Source organism: Heterodontus francisci, chromosome 14, assembly GCF_036365525.1.
Source record: "Heterodontus francisci isolate sHetFra1 chromosome 14, sHetFra1.hap1, whole genome shotgun sequence".
Lineage (NCBI taxonomy): Eukaryota > Metazoa > Chordata > Chondrichthyes > Heterodontiformes > Heterodontidae > Heterodontus > Heterodontus francisci.
In genome coordinates this window covers 40,765,494-40,780,275 of record NC_090384.1, presented here as the reverse complement: position 1 = coordinate 40,780,275, position 14,782 = coordinate 40,765,494, and the positions used below count along the sequence as shown (strand labels likewise).

Below are 14,782 nucleotides of genomic sequence, written 5' to 3'. Positions count from 1 at the left end.
TTTTCTGTCCGTCTGCATGTTTATATCGCGTGTGCATGCATACTAGAGTTTAAGTTTAAGATTTAATAAATTTCATCTTTCTTCTTTAAAGCAAAGAAAGCCTGTTTGTGCTCATTTATTTGTCTTATAATTGGAACATTGTGAACAAGGCTTCACAAAGGGGGAGCTCAAAACACAGTGTGTTTAAAATTAAACCCTGTTACACTAAGACCAGGTAAAGATAGCAAAAGACCCCTAGACACATTTCTCACCTACTCATAACATTAGTGAATGAAAAAACATTAGATATAATACTCAGTTTTGTCTTCTGCTCCTCCTAGACTTCAATGGTGGGGAAATCAGGAACATCAGTCTGCATTATGCAGGTGACTCATGCCAAGTTTGCTCAAGCAAACACCTTCATTGCTTTCCCCATGGACATGCACAAGCAGCAGGATAGGGCTTTGCTCAAGTTCAGGGAATCATTGACTGCACTCCCATTACCTTGCGGGCTCTTTCATACGACTTCACTGCCATCAAGAATTGCAGGGTCTTCCAGTCCATTTATATGCAACAGGTGTGTGATCATCAGCTGTGTATCATAAAGGTCTGCTCCTGTTTTCCTTAGAACTGCCATTACACTTTTATATTGTGCCAATCCTGCAGTCCTCCCTGTCCCCACTCTTCCCCTGCACAAATCAGAGGTTGGAAATGGCACATGATACACCTATACTAAGGAATTACTGTGAGAAAGATGCTAACCTCACTGATACATGACACAAAGTAGGTGAATAAGCTGGTTGCATTGTACTTCAGTCTTGTCTAGAAAGTTCATGTGGAATACTGAGCAGCAGTTAGCTAAGAGAAGGGCAGATGACAGTCTTGCGTAAACTGCTTGGAGTCACTTTCTTGGTGCCATGTGGACAACAGGGTTCCTTCAAAGGGAAATGCAGCTGAGTGTCTCTTAGCTGTAGACATCCTTCACATCTATCTTTCTGCCTACATAGAGCATTAATGGCCAGTTCCATGTTGTCACTGTCATATTGTGCACCTCTGCTTACAAATGTTGGGAAGAGAAACCTGTTCTTTTTGTCTTTTTTCCCATTGGTTATGCACCTTCCTCAGGAGGTTGAACAGACTGCGAGAATCCATGCTTCAGCAGGTTGTTCAGGGTCTATGGAGGAAGCAGACTGCATGAGCCTGCTCTTTTATAGTTTCTTATGTTCTTCTGCCTAGGAAATTGAACCACCTGCTGGTCCTTGTACAAGCACAGAACTTTCTAGAGATGTAGCAATCAATATGCAGTTTAAATGAGAAGTATTTTGCTGTGCAGGTATATTCTTACTGAGATGTGATGTGTTGTTTTCCAGAAAACTCACTCGACTCAGCTCCAGTGATGGAATCTCTCAAGCAGCCTTTGCCAGCTGCGATCTTTGCCACTCCCTGGATACCACCAACATCCTGCTGGTATAATGAGACCTTGCAACAGGACGGTTCCACCTGGAAAGTGTCTGAGTGCGTCGAGTGCACTTGCCAGGTGAGGAGCTCCAAACCTTTATCATTGTGTTTGATTCATAAAGGGTGACTCGGCTACAGACCATCCTATCTTGAATCTTCTGTTTACTACTTGGGTTATTTAAATATATTGCAAAATACTTTATTCCTTTAATTTAAAGAAATTCCTTGGGAACAAAAGTACTAGCAGGAGTGAAGGAGCTGTGACGAAACGTTCTACATGCCTGATATATAAATTATATTTTCACTTCTCTGCCCTCTGTACCCTGCCTGCTGATTCCTGTCAGCATTATCCATGGTACAATACGTTGTTTGGAGCACTGCTATGGTACAACACAGATGATGGGTCCTAACCCTCCTGTGGTGCCCTTCATGGTAAACCAGAGTGTAATTATTATATAATACTAATAGAGTTCGTGGGTAATCAGGGACATGAACCAGGGAGAGTATCAGTCGAGCAGGAAAAGGAGAATGGGGAGGGGGAGTAGATCTGTTCCAACAGGGAATGCATGAGAATGGAGTACTAGGGTGATATAGGAAATGAAACAGGGATGGAGTGGGGAAGTTCCCAGTTACAGGGAACTACAAGTGGCCACATCTAGGGCCTGATATATATGGAGATATTCCCAGGTTTGAGGATCAGAGTGGAAGCATTCATGGGGGTTGGGACTAGAATGGAGCTGGTGCAGAGGATATAGCATACAGAAGGACCTGCAGTTACCACCCGATCCTGATTTCTTAGTCTGCCGAAGGCCTTGCACCTTATTCAGCCACGGTGAACTCTATCATGGATCCATGAAGTGATGCATAAATCATCCAATTTGTATATGTGCATGTCCATTTCTTGCTTGTTTTAGCTGCTGTCTCCAGACCATCCCTTTTCCTGTTCACCTGTTACCCTAAACCAATCAGTGAGGAATTTCTTTAACTTAAAAGAAAAATGTCTTTGTGCAATATATTTAAGTAACACAAATAATTATTAATAGGCAAATGGAGGTCTCAAGACAGGATGGTCCCCAGCTGAACCACTCTTCAGGAATCAGGCTCCTGTCCTCCTCATTCCCCCCTACCCTCCATCAGTTTACTTGAGCTGTTACATTAATCATTATGTATATTTATCCTGACTTCCTCATACCTCACTCCTCTGCTGATCTCCTCTCATATCTCTACCACACAAGTGAGTCGTTCTTGGACTGGTAGATGGTTTACCTATGCTCTACTCTAGGCACTCTCTGCTGTGCCCAGCACAGCTCCTGCCACCAGTCCATACTGTCTGATTCCAGTATCTTAGCACATGGCTTATTCATTTCCTCTACTGAAAACAAACATAGAAACAGAAATTTTTGGTACTAGATAGATCCATTTGGCCACTCTATCTTGCACTTTTGGGGCCTCATTTTATGCAGTTCCAACATTGTGTTTTCTCCCAAACTAATTTAAACTTCATGTTGGGAATTCATACCCTTTAATAATAAGCCTCAACCCAGAAGTGGGGATGCAAAGTGGCATGCCTAATTTTGATTAATGCAAATTGTGCATTGTACTGTTCCAGTCACCTCTATGACAATCACGGATATTTCACCTCTATGAAATTAATGTACAGGTACTTTATATAATGAATATACAGGATTGTTATATTCAATAACACACAGCCTGTTAGTATATAATTAAAATGCAGCTATGTTATACCCAGTAACATGTGATACATCTTTATTACACAGGAGTGTTATATCCAGTAATACACAGCATGTCATTATATAATAAATATAACGCATTGTGGAGCCTTTTACTGCCCCAGTACAGAAAGTATGCCTTTATGAAAATGGACCTGCACAATAGATGGAACAGGTGGGATTGCCGAGGGAACCTGTTCTCCTGCCTCCTAAAGCAATGTCGAAACCTGGGGGCAAAGGTGATGGTGGGGGGAAGGAATCAGAAGAAGTTCTACCTCTCCCACATTAGAATTTGTGAATCTAACCAAGAAGGGGAAGAAACCCAATGCAAATTGGTTGTGCCTCAAACTCCTCCCCCACCTAGATTGTGCTAATTCCATAAAAGCAAAATACTGCAGATGCTGGAAATCTGAAATAAAAACAAGAAATGCTGGAAATACTCAGCAGGTCTGGCAGCATCTGTGGAGAGAGAAGCAGAGTTAACGTTTCAGGTCAGTGATCCTTCATCAGAACTGACAAATATTAGAATTGTGGAAGGTTTTAAGCAAGTAAAGTGGGGGGTGGGGCAAGAGATAACAAAAGAGAAGGTGTTGATAGGACAAGGTCGCAGAGAATAACTGACCGGAAGGTCATGGAACAAAGGCAAACGGTATGTCAATGGTGTGCTGAAAGACAAAGTGCTAGTACAGAGACGGTGTGAATAGACTGTAAAGCACAAAGCATTCCAAGTACAAACATTTTTTAAAAAACAGAAACAGTGGGTAGGCACACTAGAAACAAACTAACCAAACTAAAAAAAAATAAAATAACCAATGAAAAAAAAAGAAAAAATAACTAAACATAAAAGTGGGGTTGGGGGGTGGGGGGCATCATGCTCTGACATTATTGTTTAGTTATTTTATGTTTAGTTATTTTTTTTTTATTTGGTTATTTTAGGATTTTTTTTAGTTTGGTTAGTTTGTTTCTACTGTGCCTACCCACTGTTTCTGGTTTTTTTTTTAAATTAATGTTTGTGCTTTACAGTCAATTCACACCCTCTCTGTACTAAAGCTTTGTCTTTCAGCACACCATTAACATACTGTTTGCCTTTGTTCCATGACCTTCAGTTATTCTCTGTGACCCTCTGTCCTATCAACACCTTCTCTTTTGTTATCTCTAGCCCCACTCCCCGCTTTACCTGCTTAAAACCTTTTACATTTCTAATATTTGTTAGTTCTGAAGAAGGGTCACTAACCTGAAACGTTAACTCTACTTTTCTCTCCACAGATGCTGCCAGACCTGCTGAGTATTTCCAGCATTTCTTGTTTTTATTTGAACTAATTGATTAGGAAAGAAACATTGTTAACTGTGTAAACTCCCATTGCCTTACATTATGTGAATTTCAATTATTAATCACTGCGTTTGGACCCAGGGCAGACGTAGTCAAGTGTGGATAATAGAATGCCTGTGATGGGCCCCTTAATCACCAACATCTCATCCTAACTATCTGCAGTTTCTTGTGTTTAATAAACATATAATTAACTGAGGAAACATGTGGGGCAGAATTGGTGGGCCCTGCCGAGGTCAGGAACAGAGACAGATGAGGCCCAAAAATACCAGCGTTAGCCAGCATGCCAGTTTCCTGACCCCTTTCCCAGTGCCCGCCATTTTAGGGGAGGTGGGTTTGGGACACAGCAGGTCTGCCCGTCCCCATGAGGCGGGTAGCCAATTAGGCTCGTTAAGAGCCTTGTTAAGAGTTGTTAAAGGAGGCTGACTGGAACTTTTCAATCGGCTTCCAGTTTCCTGATGCGACGAGGGCAGTTTAAGGGCCTGGAGACAAGGCAATCAGCCAGCAGCAGGCTGTAGGGACCCTCCCTGCCTGCCTGGGTGCTAGTGCAGCCAAAGGCTGTCCTGCAGAAGGACTGCCCACCCCACCACACCTGCAACCCGCCCCCCCCCTGCTCGCCCAACAGTGGTGCCCTGGATGCTTCTTCTATTTTTTATTTGAATCTTTAAAAAAGGTTAGTGAGAGGGCGCTTCCATATTGAAGTGCCCTCTCAGTTTCTTACCCTTTATTGCAGCCTCCTGCTCCATACGTTGGAAGGCCTCTGATTGGCCCTCCAGCTTTGAGCGTTTTAGTTTTAGAGATACAGCACTGAAACAGGCCCTTTGGCCCACCGAGTCTGTGCCGACCATCAACCATCCATCCATACTAATCCTACACTAATCCCATATTCCTACCACATCCCCACCTGTCCCTATATTTCCCTACCACCTACCTATACAAGGGGCAATTTATAATGGCCAATTTACCTACCAACCTGCAAGTCTTTTGGCTTGTGGGAGGAAACCGGAGCACCCGGAGAAAACCCACGCAGACACAGGGAGAACTTGCAAACTCCACACAGGCAGGACCTAGAATTGAACCCGGGTCGCTGGAGCTGTGAGGCTGCAGTGCTAACCACTGCACCACTGTGCCGCCCCTCTGCCTACCATCCTGAATTGGACAGGAAATCTGTCTCCATTGCAATTAAGGGCGTGTCTCCATGAAAATCCCAACAAGTGGCTGTTTTCCCCCCGGCAGTGGGTTCAGAACCCTGAAACAAACCCGACTCCTGTTTCCTGCCTCTGAAGCGAAAATTGAGCCCATGGTATGTGGATACCTTGGGATCACAGCTCTTCCTAAACAGACTGCATGATGAATGAGAACCAGGCCTAAGTCTTGCCTCTTCAACAAGTGACATTCTTTCTGCTGTATTTGAACACTCTAATTAAAGTTCACCTCTAAATCAGAAGGTTGTCGAGTCAAGCTCCACTCTAGAGACTTGAGCACATAATCCAGGATCACACTTCAGTGCAGTACTGAGGGAGTGTCATCTTTTAGATGAGATATTAAATTGATCTCTCAGGTGGATGTAAAAGATCCTATGGCACTATTTCAAAGAACAGGATAGTTCTCTGGTGTCCTGGCCAATATTTACCAACCTCACTAAAATAGTTTATCTAGTTATTAATACATGGCTGTTCATGGGAGCTTACTGTGCTCCAATTGGCTGGTGCATTTCCTACACTACAACTGTGACTACACTTTAATGTACTTAAGTGGCTGTAAAACACTTTGGGACAACCTGAAGTTATGAAAGGCAGTATATAAATACTTTTTTTCCCATCTTTCCTTTTTTCCTTTATTTCTTTAATCTTTCTGTATATCATCTGGCAATAGATCGCATTAGGACTGAATGTTGTTTTTTATTTTGTCTGTTTTCTTCTGCCAGCTGGGAACAGTCTCATGTACCATGTGCCCCTCACTGCCTTGTAGCAAGATGGAGCTGGTGCCAGGGCTTTGCTGCCCAGTTTGCAAGTGTAAGTAAATTCCTGCAGCCGAAGGAAAAGTGACAGATTAGTGCCATGAAAGCCAAGAGTCCATCAGCAATCATTCTCCTTCCTACTCCTATCCAGAAATCATTGTGTCTCACTGGAGTACTGTTCCACAGGTGTCATGTACCCTTCAATACATCACTCGATTGGCATTCATTTTGTGCTGGGGTGTCACAACCAGGCTCAGGTTTGTTCTGATCCGACACCAGGTGCACAGGTACCAGAGGATTTTGTCAACTATGGCTCAGTTGCACTCCTGCCTCTGAATCACAAGGTTCTAGGTTCAAGTCCCAATCCAGGGCTTCAGCATAAAAATCAAAGCTGACACTGCAGTGCAGTGCAGTACTGGGGGAGCACTGCACTGTCAGAGATGCTGCCTTGTGAATGAGACATTAAACCAAGGCCCCATCTGCTTGCTCGGCTGGATGTGAAAGATTCCATGGCTTTATTTGAATGGAGAGGGGAGATATCCCTCATGTCCTGATCAATATTTATCCCTCAATCAACAACACAAAAACAGATTATCTGGTCATTATCACATTGCTGTTTTTGAGAGTTTGCTGTGTGCATATTGGTTGCCGGGTTTCCTGCATTGCAAAAGTGACGATACTTCATTGACTGAAAAGCGCTTTGAGATGTTCAGTGGTCATGAAAGGTGCGATATAAATGCAAGTCTTTTATTGCTGGATGAAATATTAGGCTGGTTCCTTTACAGGGCATCCTGCCCAGTTTTCCAATATCCGCTGCGCCTGGGGAAACAAGCACATTGGGGTGCAGACCCAAGAACATCTGTCCTTTGACGTATCAACTTTCCAGCAGAGGGCACTGAATAGTAATCTGGAACATGAACCCAAGCTGATTTTCCCTCTTGATCGCTGAGTTGCTGAGGCCACTTGTAGCACCTGTATATATGCCCTGGATGAGTAAGCACAGACCAGGCCCGTATTGTTGTTGACTTCTCTTCCTCTCAGTAGGTAGTGGCTCACCTTGCCATCTCCACTGGGCGATATAGTGGAGATTGGATGCTTGCTCGCATGGAACCCATGCCCTGTTCAATGTTTTCTTCATCCTGTTGGGAGATCCCACTCCAACCTTCTCGATCAGATCAATCAACACTAGCATGCCATCTTATTTTATTTGACCTTTGGGATGGAATGCTGATAAGCTCTGTTTATTTTCCCTGCTGTCAAGGAAAATATTAGGGAACATCACGCCTGCAAGTTACGATCTATGGGACACATCTTTTGTAAATAAAGGGGCTGATTTTCCTCTCCTATTTGGGCTCCACGCTACCATAGCTCACCTCATGTTCACTGCACCTGAACTGACCGGAACTTGCCTCCATTGCATGGTCCCAATATTTATGCCATTTCTCCAATGTTTCTGCTGATTTTCCATCCGTGAAGAAAAACCTTTTGGGCACCTTTGGGAGGCAGAGGGGATGTGGGGAGAGGGGAGGGGAGAAAATTGTCAGGGAGTGGAATTACTTACGAGAAGCAGCCTGAAAGCAAACATTTGGTGCAGTTTACTTTCATGATGCCATAAAGTGATATCTGGAATTGGGATGAAGGGGACCATTTCATGGGGAACCAGGGAAGTGGGGGGTCAGGCAAAACAACTTTTTTCCAGGATCTTTGTCGTTCTTTGACAGAAGTTACGGTAGATAATTGGGAGAGCAGCTGTGGAAATTTACCCTCATGGTCTCCAGGGAGAGCAGATTTTGTGCAAAGTTGACTGTTCTCAAACCACACATGCTCAACAGTTATATATCACAGGAACAAAGCATGATTGAGAGTGTGCAGGTGTTTTTCTTTTATAATATTCAGGATTGTGTGCTAGTTCTGATATGCTGCATTAGCTTCCTAGTGGCCTCTTGAATTTTTCCAGCTGGTTTAAAAGAATTCAGGGCATCTATGAGATTTGAAAGCTAGTCTCTTGATTTTCCCCTGAGCTGCAAATCTGTTCTCTGTGGAGTGCAACAGCAAAAGTGGAAGCAAAGTCCAGAGTAGGTTTTGATTGTGTGAAAACTCATCCATAATCCAAACTTTGCCTCCAGTCATGAGATTCTACAGAGTGCAGCCAAGGACTCTCGGTCTCCTCAAGGGTTGACAGCATAATTTACATCCTAGTTACATCAGAAAACAAGGTGTGAATTTTTGTCCCCTCGCCAACAATACACAAGCCTCTTGCTACTTAATAGTCAAAAGACATTGGCATGATCTTGGATTATGCTTGGCTTTGTGCAATTTAAGAACCTACCCAGGAGCCATTTCTGTTATTGGGTCAATTTGTGCCCCTTACTCTACTTCCTATTGCTACAGCAGAAGAATTAATGATTGGGATTTCCATTGTATAATAACAAAAGTAATAAGGACTGAGTACAGTAACAGAGAAGTAATAAAGCTGGCTTTTGTAGACTAAGAAAGAATGTCATTGAAAGGTTACAATGGAAATGACATCTTTTCTACAGATGTCAGATGTTTGTTATATCACATCTGAGAGGAGATTATAGGTTCAAGCCCCAATCCAGGACATGAGCAGCATAATCTAGGCTGCTATTTCAGTGCAGTAGCAAGAAAACTCTTAAATGGTCGAGATGCAGTCTTTCAGATGAAGTGGTAAACCTGTTTGCAGCTCAGGTGATTACTAATAATCCTATGATATGATTCAAATATGCATAGGAGAGTTATCCTATCCTCAATCAACACCAACAAAAAGCAGTTTAATTGGGTCAATTATTGCATTGCTGTTGGTTGGGGACATTTCTAAACAAAAACTGATTGTCACCTTTACCTATATACCATAAGGAGGACATAAGGAGGCTACTAAGGGATATAGATAGGTTAAGTGAGTGGACAAAGATCTGGCAAATGGAGTATAATGTGGGAGAATGTGAAATTGTCTATTTTGGCAGGAAGAATAAGAAAGAAGCATATTATCTAAATGGTGAGGGATTGCAGAGCTCTGAGATGCAGAGGGATCTGGATTTCCTAGTGCAGGAAATGCAAAAGGTTAGTATGCAGGTTCAACAAGTAATTAGGAAAGCAAATAGAATTTTAGTGTTTATTGCGAGGCAAATTGATTACAAAAGTCCGGGAGGTTATGCTTCAGTTATACAGGGCATTGGTGAGACCACATCTGAGGTACTGTGTACAGTATTGGTCTCCTTATTTGAGGAAGGATGTAAATGCGTTGGAAGCAGTTCAGAGAAGATTTACTGGACTAATACCTGGAATGGGCAGGTTTTCTTATGAGGAAAGGTTGAACAGGCTAGGCTTGTATCCGTTGGAGTTTAGAAGAGTAAGAGGCAACTTGATTGAAACATGTAAGATCCTGAGGGGCCTTGACAGGGTGGATGTGGAAAGCGTGTTTCCCCTTGTGGGAGAATCTAGAACTAGGGGTCACTGTTTAAAAATAAGGGGTTGCCTATTTAAGACAGAGATTAGGAGAATTTATTTTCTCTCATAGGGTCGTGAGTCTTTGGAACTCTCTTCCTCAAAAGGCAGTGGAAGCAGAGCCTTTGAATATTTTTAAGGCAGAGGTAGATAGATTCTTGATGAGCAAGGGGGTGAAAGGTTATCGGGGTAGGTGGGAATGTGGAGTCGAGTTTACAATCATATTAGCCATGATCTTGTTGAATGGCGGAGCAGGCTTGAGAGGCCGAGTGGCCTACTCCAGCTCCAAATTCGTATGTTCGTATGTACCAACAATAACTGAATTCCAAAAATAATTAATTTTCTATAAAATGTTTTTAGGATATCTCAAGGATATGAAAAATGCGATATTCATACAAGTTCTTTCTCCCTTAGCTGAGGATGAAAACAAAGGGCTCGATTTTCTTTTCCCGCCATCGGGAGCGGCGGGAGGCAAATAAAGCTGCCATGCTGCCGTGATCTTCCTTGCGGTGGCCCAGGATAATAAGCCAGTTGGGCCGCCCCTTCCCCCACAATCACATGAAGGGGGCGGGCTCTCCAGTGCTGGCAATGGAGTCAGCTGCCTATGCAAAGGTGCTGCCACCATTTTTAAAGGGCAGCGAGCCCTGCCGGGTCATTTAAATTTTTAAAGGGCACCCCCCCCCCCCCCCCCACAATGTAATGCAGCCGATAAATCTATCGCCCCTTCCCCCCCATAACAATTAAACTCAACATTTGCCCCATCCCCCCAAAACATTTACCTTCAACACTTGACCTTCCCACGCCAAACCGATCAGAGGTCTCCCCTTCCCATCCTCTCTTACACTAGTAATTTGCATTAAAGCCCATTTCCCCCCCCACCCCAAATCCCACTCCACTAAAAATCATAAGATTTCCCCTTCCCCACCATGTTGGCACCTGCTTTCCCTGAAAGGGAAAGTGAAGGCGCGTGAGTGCCAGCCACCGCTCGAAAAATCACGGCTTGAAGGTAAGATCACTGTTGATTTTATTTAAATATGTTAATCTGGGTCCCATCGCCAAGCAGTGGGGGGCTGCCACTGAGCCTCGCCGCCGCTGGGAAGATCAGGCCTGGCACTCCTGGCATCGGGCTCAGTGACAGGCTGCTGCCGGAACAATCCTCCGCCCCCCACCCCCCCCCCCCCCCCCATCCCCTGCCACCCCCACCATGGAGCTTGATGTCAGGAGCTCAGTAAAATCCTGACCATAGAGTGAGTACTCACATGTGGTGGGGTGCTCCATGTGTGTCGAAGATAATTAGTGAACAATATTGTTAAGCTGTTAGCATGTTGGCCTTTTGTAGCTTGTTGCTATACTTCTGCAATATTCTCATTACTTCTCTTCTGTGCTCCAATAAAAATGAGACACTGGTACATTTAAGGTGAACTATACTGTTCTTTGTAACAATTCCAGCAAACATGGCTGATACTTTACATTGCTTGAATGGTCATTTTTACTAATATGAAATAATAGTCATAGCAACTTATAGTAGAAGACAGTCATGTCCACATGTAACATCACAAGTTAATTCAGTCATACCCACATGTAACAGTGTAAGTAGTTGAGTGGCATACCTGGATGTGGCAGTGTAAAGTAGGTAATGATCATATCCAAATATGACAGCTTAAGTTGTTGACAGTCATAAAGTAAATGATCCCCACTGCTTACCTTAACACTTCAGTTCAAATCAGATCCCTTCTCTGCACATCCTTCCATATAAGATGTGATTGTGTCCTACTTTCTGTTTAGCAGTGGAGTTCCCTTCCAGCCCATGGAGGGCATTTCACTTTGGTCATATTGTGCACAATGATGTACAGGGAATTATGTTTGAAACAGTCTTTTCAGGTTCTCTTTTCTCTATCCGATAGTGCTCATATTTTCGTACTCTGTATCTGACTTGGTGCATTTACCATTCTTAAGAATGTTTATATGGTTATTTAAGGTTTTTGTTCATAAGTGAGTCAGCAGCATTATTGGAGGCACATTGTAATTAGCTCTTCTGTTGTATGGCCAGTTTAACACATCTGATCTCCAGGAAAGTTCACGGAGTGAACCTGTGCATTCCTGTGAGGGTACAAAGAAAAGAGAAATTTGAGTTGTACATAACACACAATCAGTTCTGTCAAAATTGCCTGTACAAATTGAGTTAATCTGGTATTTCTTGGAAGACTAAGTAAAGATTTCATTGATAGTGTGGAAAAGAACAAATCTCCTGGTATTGATAATATAACTGCAGAGTTGTTGCAAGCAAGTGAGGAACAAAATAGGGCGGCACAGTGGCGCAGTGGTTAGCACCGCAGCCTCACAGCTCCAGGGACCCGGGTTCGATTCCGGGTACTGCCTGTGTGGAGTTTGCAAGTTCTCCCTGTGTCTGCGTGGGTTTTCTCCGGGTGCTCCGGTTTCCTCCCACAAGCCAAAAGACTTGCAGGTTGATAGGTAAATTGGCCATTATAAATTGTCACTAGTATAGGTAGGTGGTAGGGAAATATAGGGACAGGTGGGGATGTTTGTTGGGAATATGGGATTCGTGTAGGATTAGTCTAAATGGGTGGTTGATGTTCGGCACAGACTCGGTGGGCCGAAGGGCCTGTTTCAGTGCTGTATCTCTAATCTAATCTAAAATGATGCAAAGGCTGTTTAACAAAATTCAGGAAGAATAAGTACCTGAAGACTGGAAAAAGGCGATAATACTGTACCAATTTTCAAAAAAGGAAACAAGGGCGAATGCAACAATTACAGAGGAATGATTTTACAGAGTATACACTGCTAAGTGTTTAGAAGAGAAAGAGAAGCTATCCAGCAGGGGCACTGCATGAAGACAAGCTGGTTTTCGATCAGGACAAAGTACAAAGCTGTTCATGGTAATACAATTTCAAGAGATTTATGGAATACAACATCCATTGTTACAGAAACTTCATTCATTTTAAGTAGGCCTTTGACCGTGTATGGACAGAAGGGATATGGCATGTCTTGAGGATTCTTCCTGAGAATCCAGTCAGTCTGATAGAAAACAACTATAAGTCCCTCAGCACTGTTAAAGTGGATAGGAAACTAATGGTTTAGATCAAGAATTGGCTTGAGGCAAGGATGCACACGGTGTCCTGTTGATTCCCTCTAGTACTGGAAGCAGTAATGAATCTTGCACTAAAGGATGATATTTGAGGAGTGTCCTTATGTGGCAAGATCTCCGATTTGCATTATAGCGACATCTAAAAGAGATTTGCTGAAATGAACTGAAACTGTGTATGTGGAGAGTAGAAAATTTGGATTACACAAAAACAAAAAGACAATGTTCATGTCATTTAAGAAGCATCAGGAAAATGTACAGGTTACAGTTGGAAGGGATGCAGTAGAATAGGTGGAAAAGTTTGTTCACCTTTGAGTGTTAGTGTCAGAGAATGGGAGTTGTGAAGAAGACAGCAAAACAAATATTAGACTTACTTCAACAGCTTTTGTAAGATTAAACAGAATATGAAAAGCAAGTGATATTTTGGTAAAAGTAAAGGCAAGAGTTCATGAAGCGATGGTTATCCCTCACTCTTCTATGGATCTGAGTGTTGCACATGAGAAAGATTGACAAGGAAAATATACTAACAGCAGAGATGAGTTGGTTGAGGGAAACATTAAGACTGTTCAGGATGCCAAGAATGGAAACAGCTGGACTATCTTTTCTGCCCAGCCTACAGATGTACATGGAGCAAGAGGCTGAGAAAGACCAAGGAATCGCTAGATAGACAGTGTCAAGAGTGACTTGTCACAGATAGGTGTGCAGATGAGTGAAGAGGACAGGCTGGTTCAGAACCAACATGGAGTGAATTTATTCAACACCCTTTCTGCCACTGAGCTGACGGATGGGTATTCAGTAGTAGTTAGTATTTAGTACACAATAGATCAGCTGAGAGCAGATAAAACCCCAATAATATTTTTTGTTCCAGATAGATGTAATATTCACTGATTGAGTTGACAAAAGGTTACCCACATTACATTGTTCCATGGATATAAAGGAGAAAAATAATGTGAATGTTCAAAACTTAAAATGAAAACAAAAGTCCTGTGTGGATATGGGTGAGGACAGATAGGTCTGCCTGCATTGTGTCCATGATAGGCCTGCTGACACTCGAGCTCTATACCCACATATGAAGAATGAACAAATAGTCACTAAGCCTGTGAAACTGTCCACTGGATGGGAATGGATAAAAACAAAAGTAAAAAAAACATAGAAAATGCATATCTTTTATTCAGGGCTTGGAAGAAAAGAAAGACTAATACATGTTTCAGCCTCAATCTCAGAACAACCCAATCTGTACCAGTGGAACCTTATTTCATTCGCCCTAATTAGCCATCTTATGATTGAGATTGAAAATTTCATGCTAGTCAGGAAGAGCTGGGTTCCTGCTCACTATTAACAGAAGATTGGACAGAATATAAAAAGCAGCAAAGAATGATTAAAAGATTAATAAGAAGGGAAAAATTAGAGTACAAGCTAGCTAGAAATATTAAAACAGATAGTAAGAGTTTCTATAGATATTTTAAAAAGAGTTAACAAAGTGAGCATTGATCCTATAGAAAGTGAGTCTGGGGAATTAATAAGGGAAAGTAAGGAGATGCAGATGAATTGAACAGGTATTTTGAAGTTGTCTTCACCATGGAGGATACAAGTAACATCCCAGAAATAAATCAGGAAATGGAAGGGAGGGAGGAACTCAAGAATATTACAATCACCAGGGAAGTGGTACTGAGCAAATTGTTGGAGCTGCGGGCTGACAAGTCTCTGGGTCCTGATGAACTTCATCCTAGGGGCTTAAAGGAAGTGGCTAGTGAGATAGT

General features: G+C 42.7%; 1 protein-coding gene across 2 annotated transcripts in view; it reads left to right on the top strand.

The window, feature by feature from the left end:
• Nucleotides 1–14,782, top strand: part of LOC137377283 (kielin/chordin-like protein) — a 455,612-nt gene that overhangs the window by 321,383 nt on the left and 119,447 nt on the right. For both annotated transcript variants that reach the window (XM_068046829.1, XM_068046830.1), the window contains exons 16-17: nucleotides 1,350–1,516; nucleotides 6,422–6,509. In XM_068046829.1, the coding sequence (XP_067902930.1) occupies nucleotides 1,350–1,516; nucleotides 6,422–6,509 (255 nt within the window). The remainder of the gene's footprint in view (nucleotides 1–1,349; nucleotides 1,517–6,421; nucleotides 6,510–14,782) is intronic.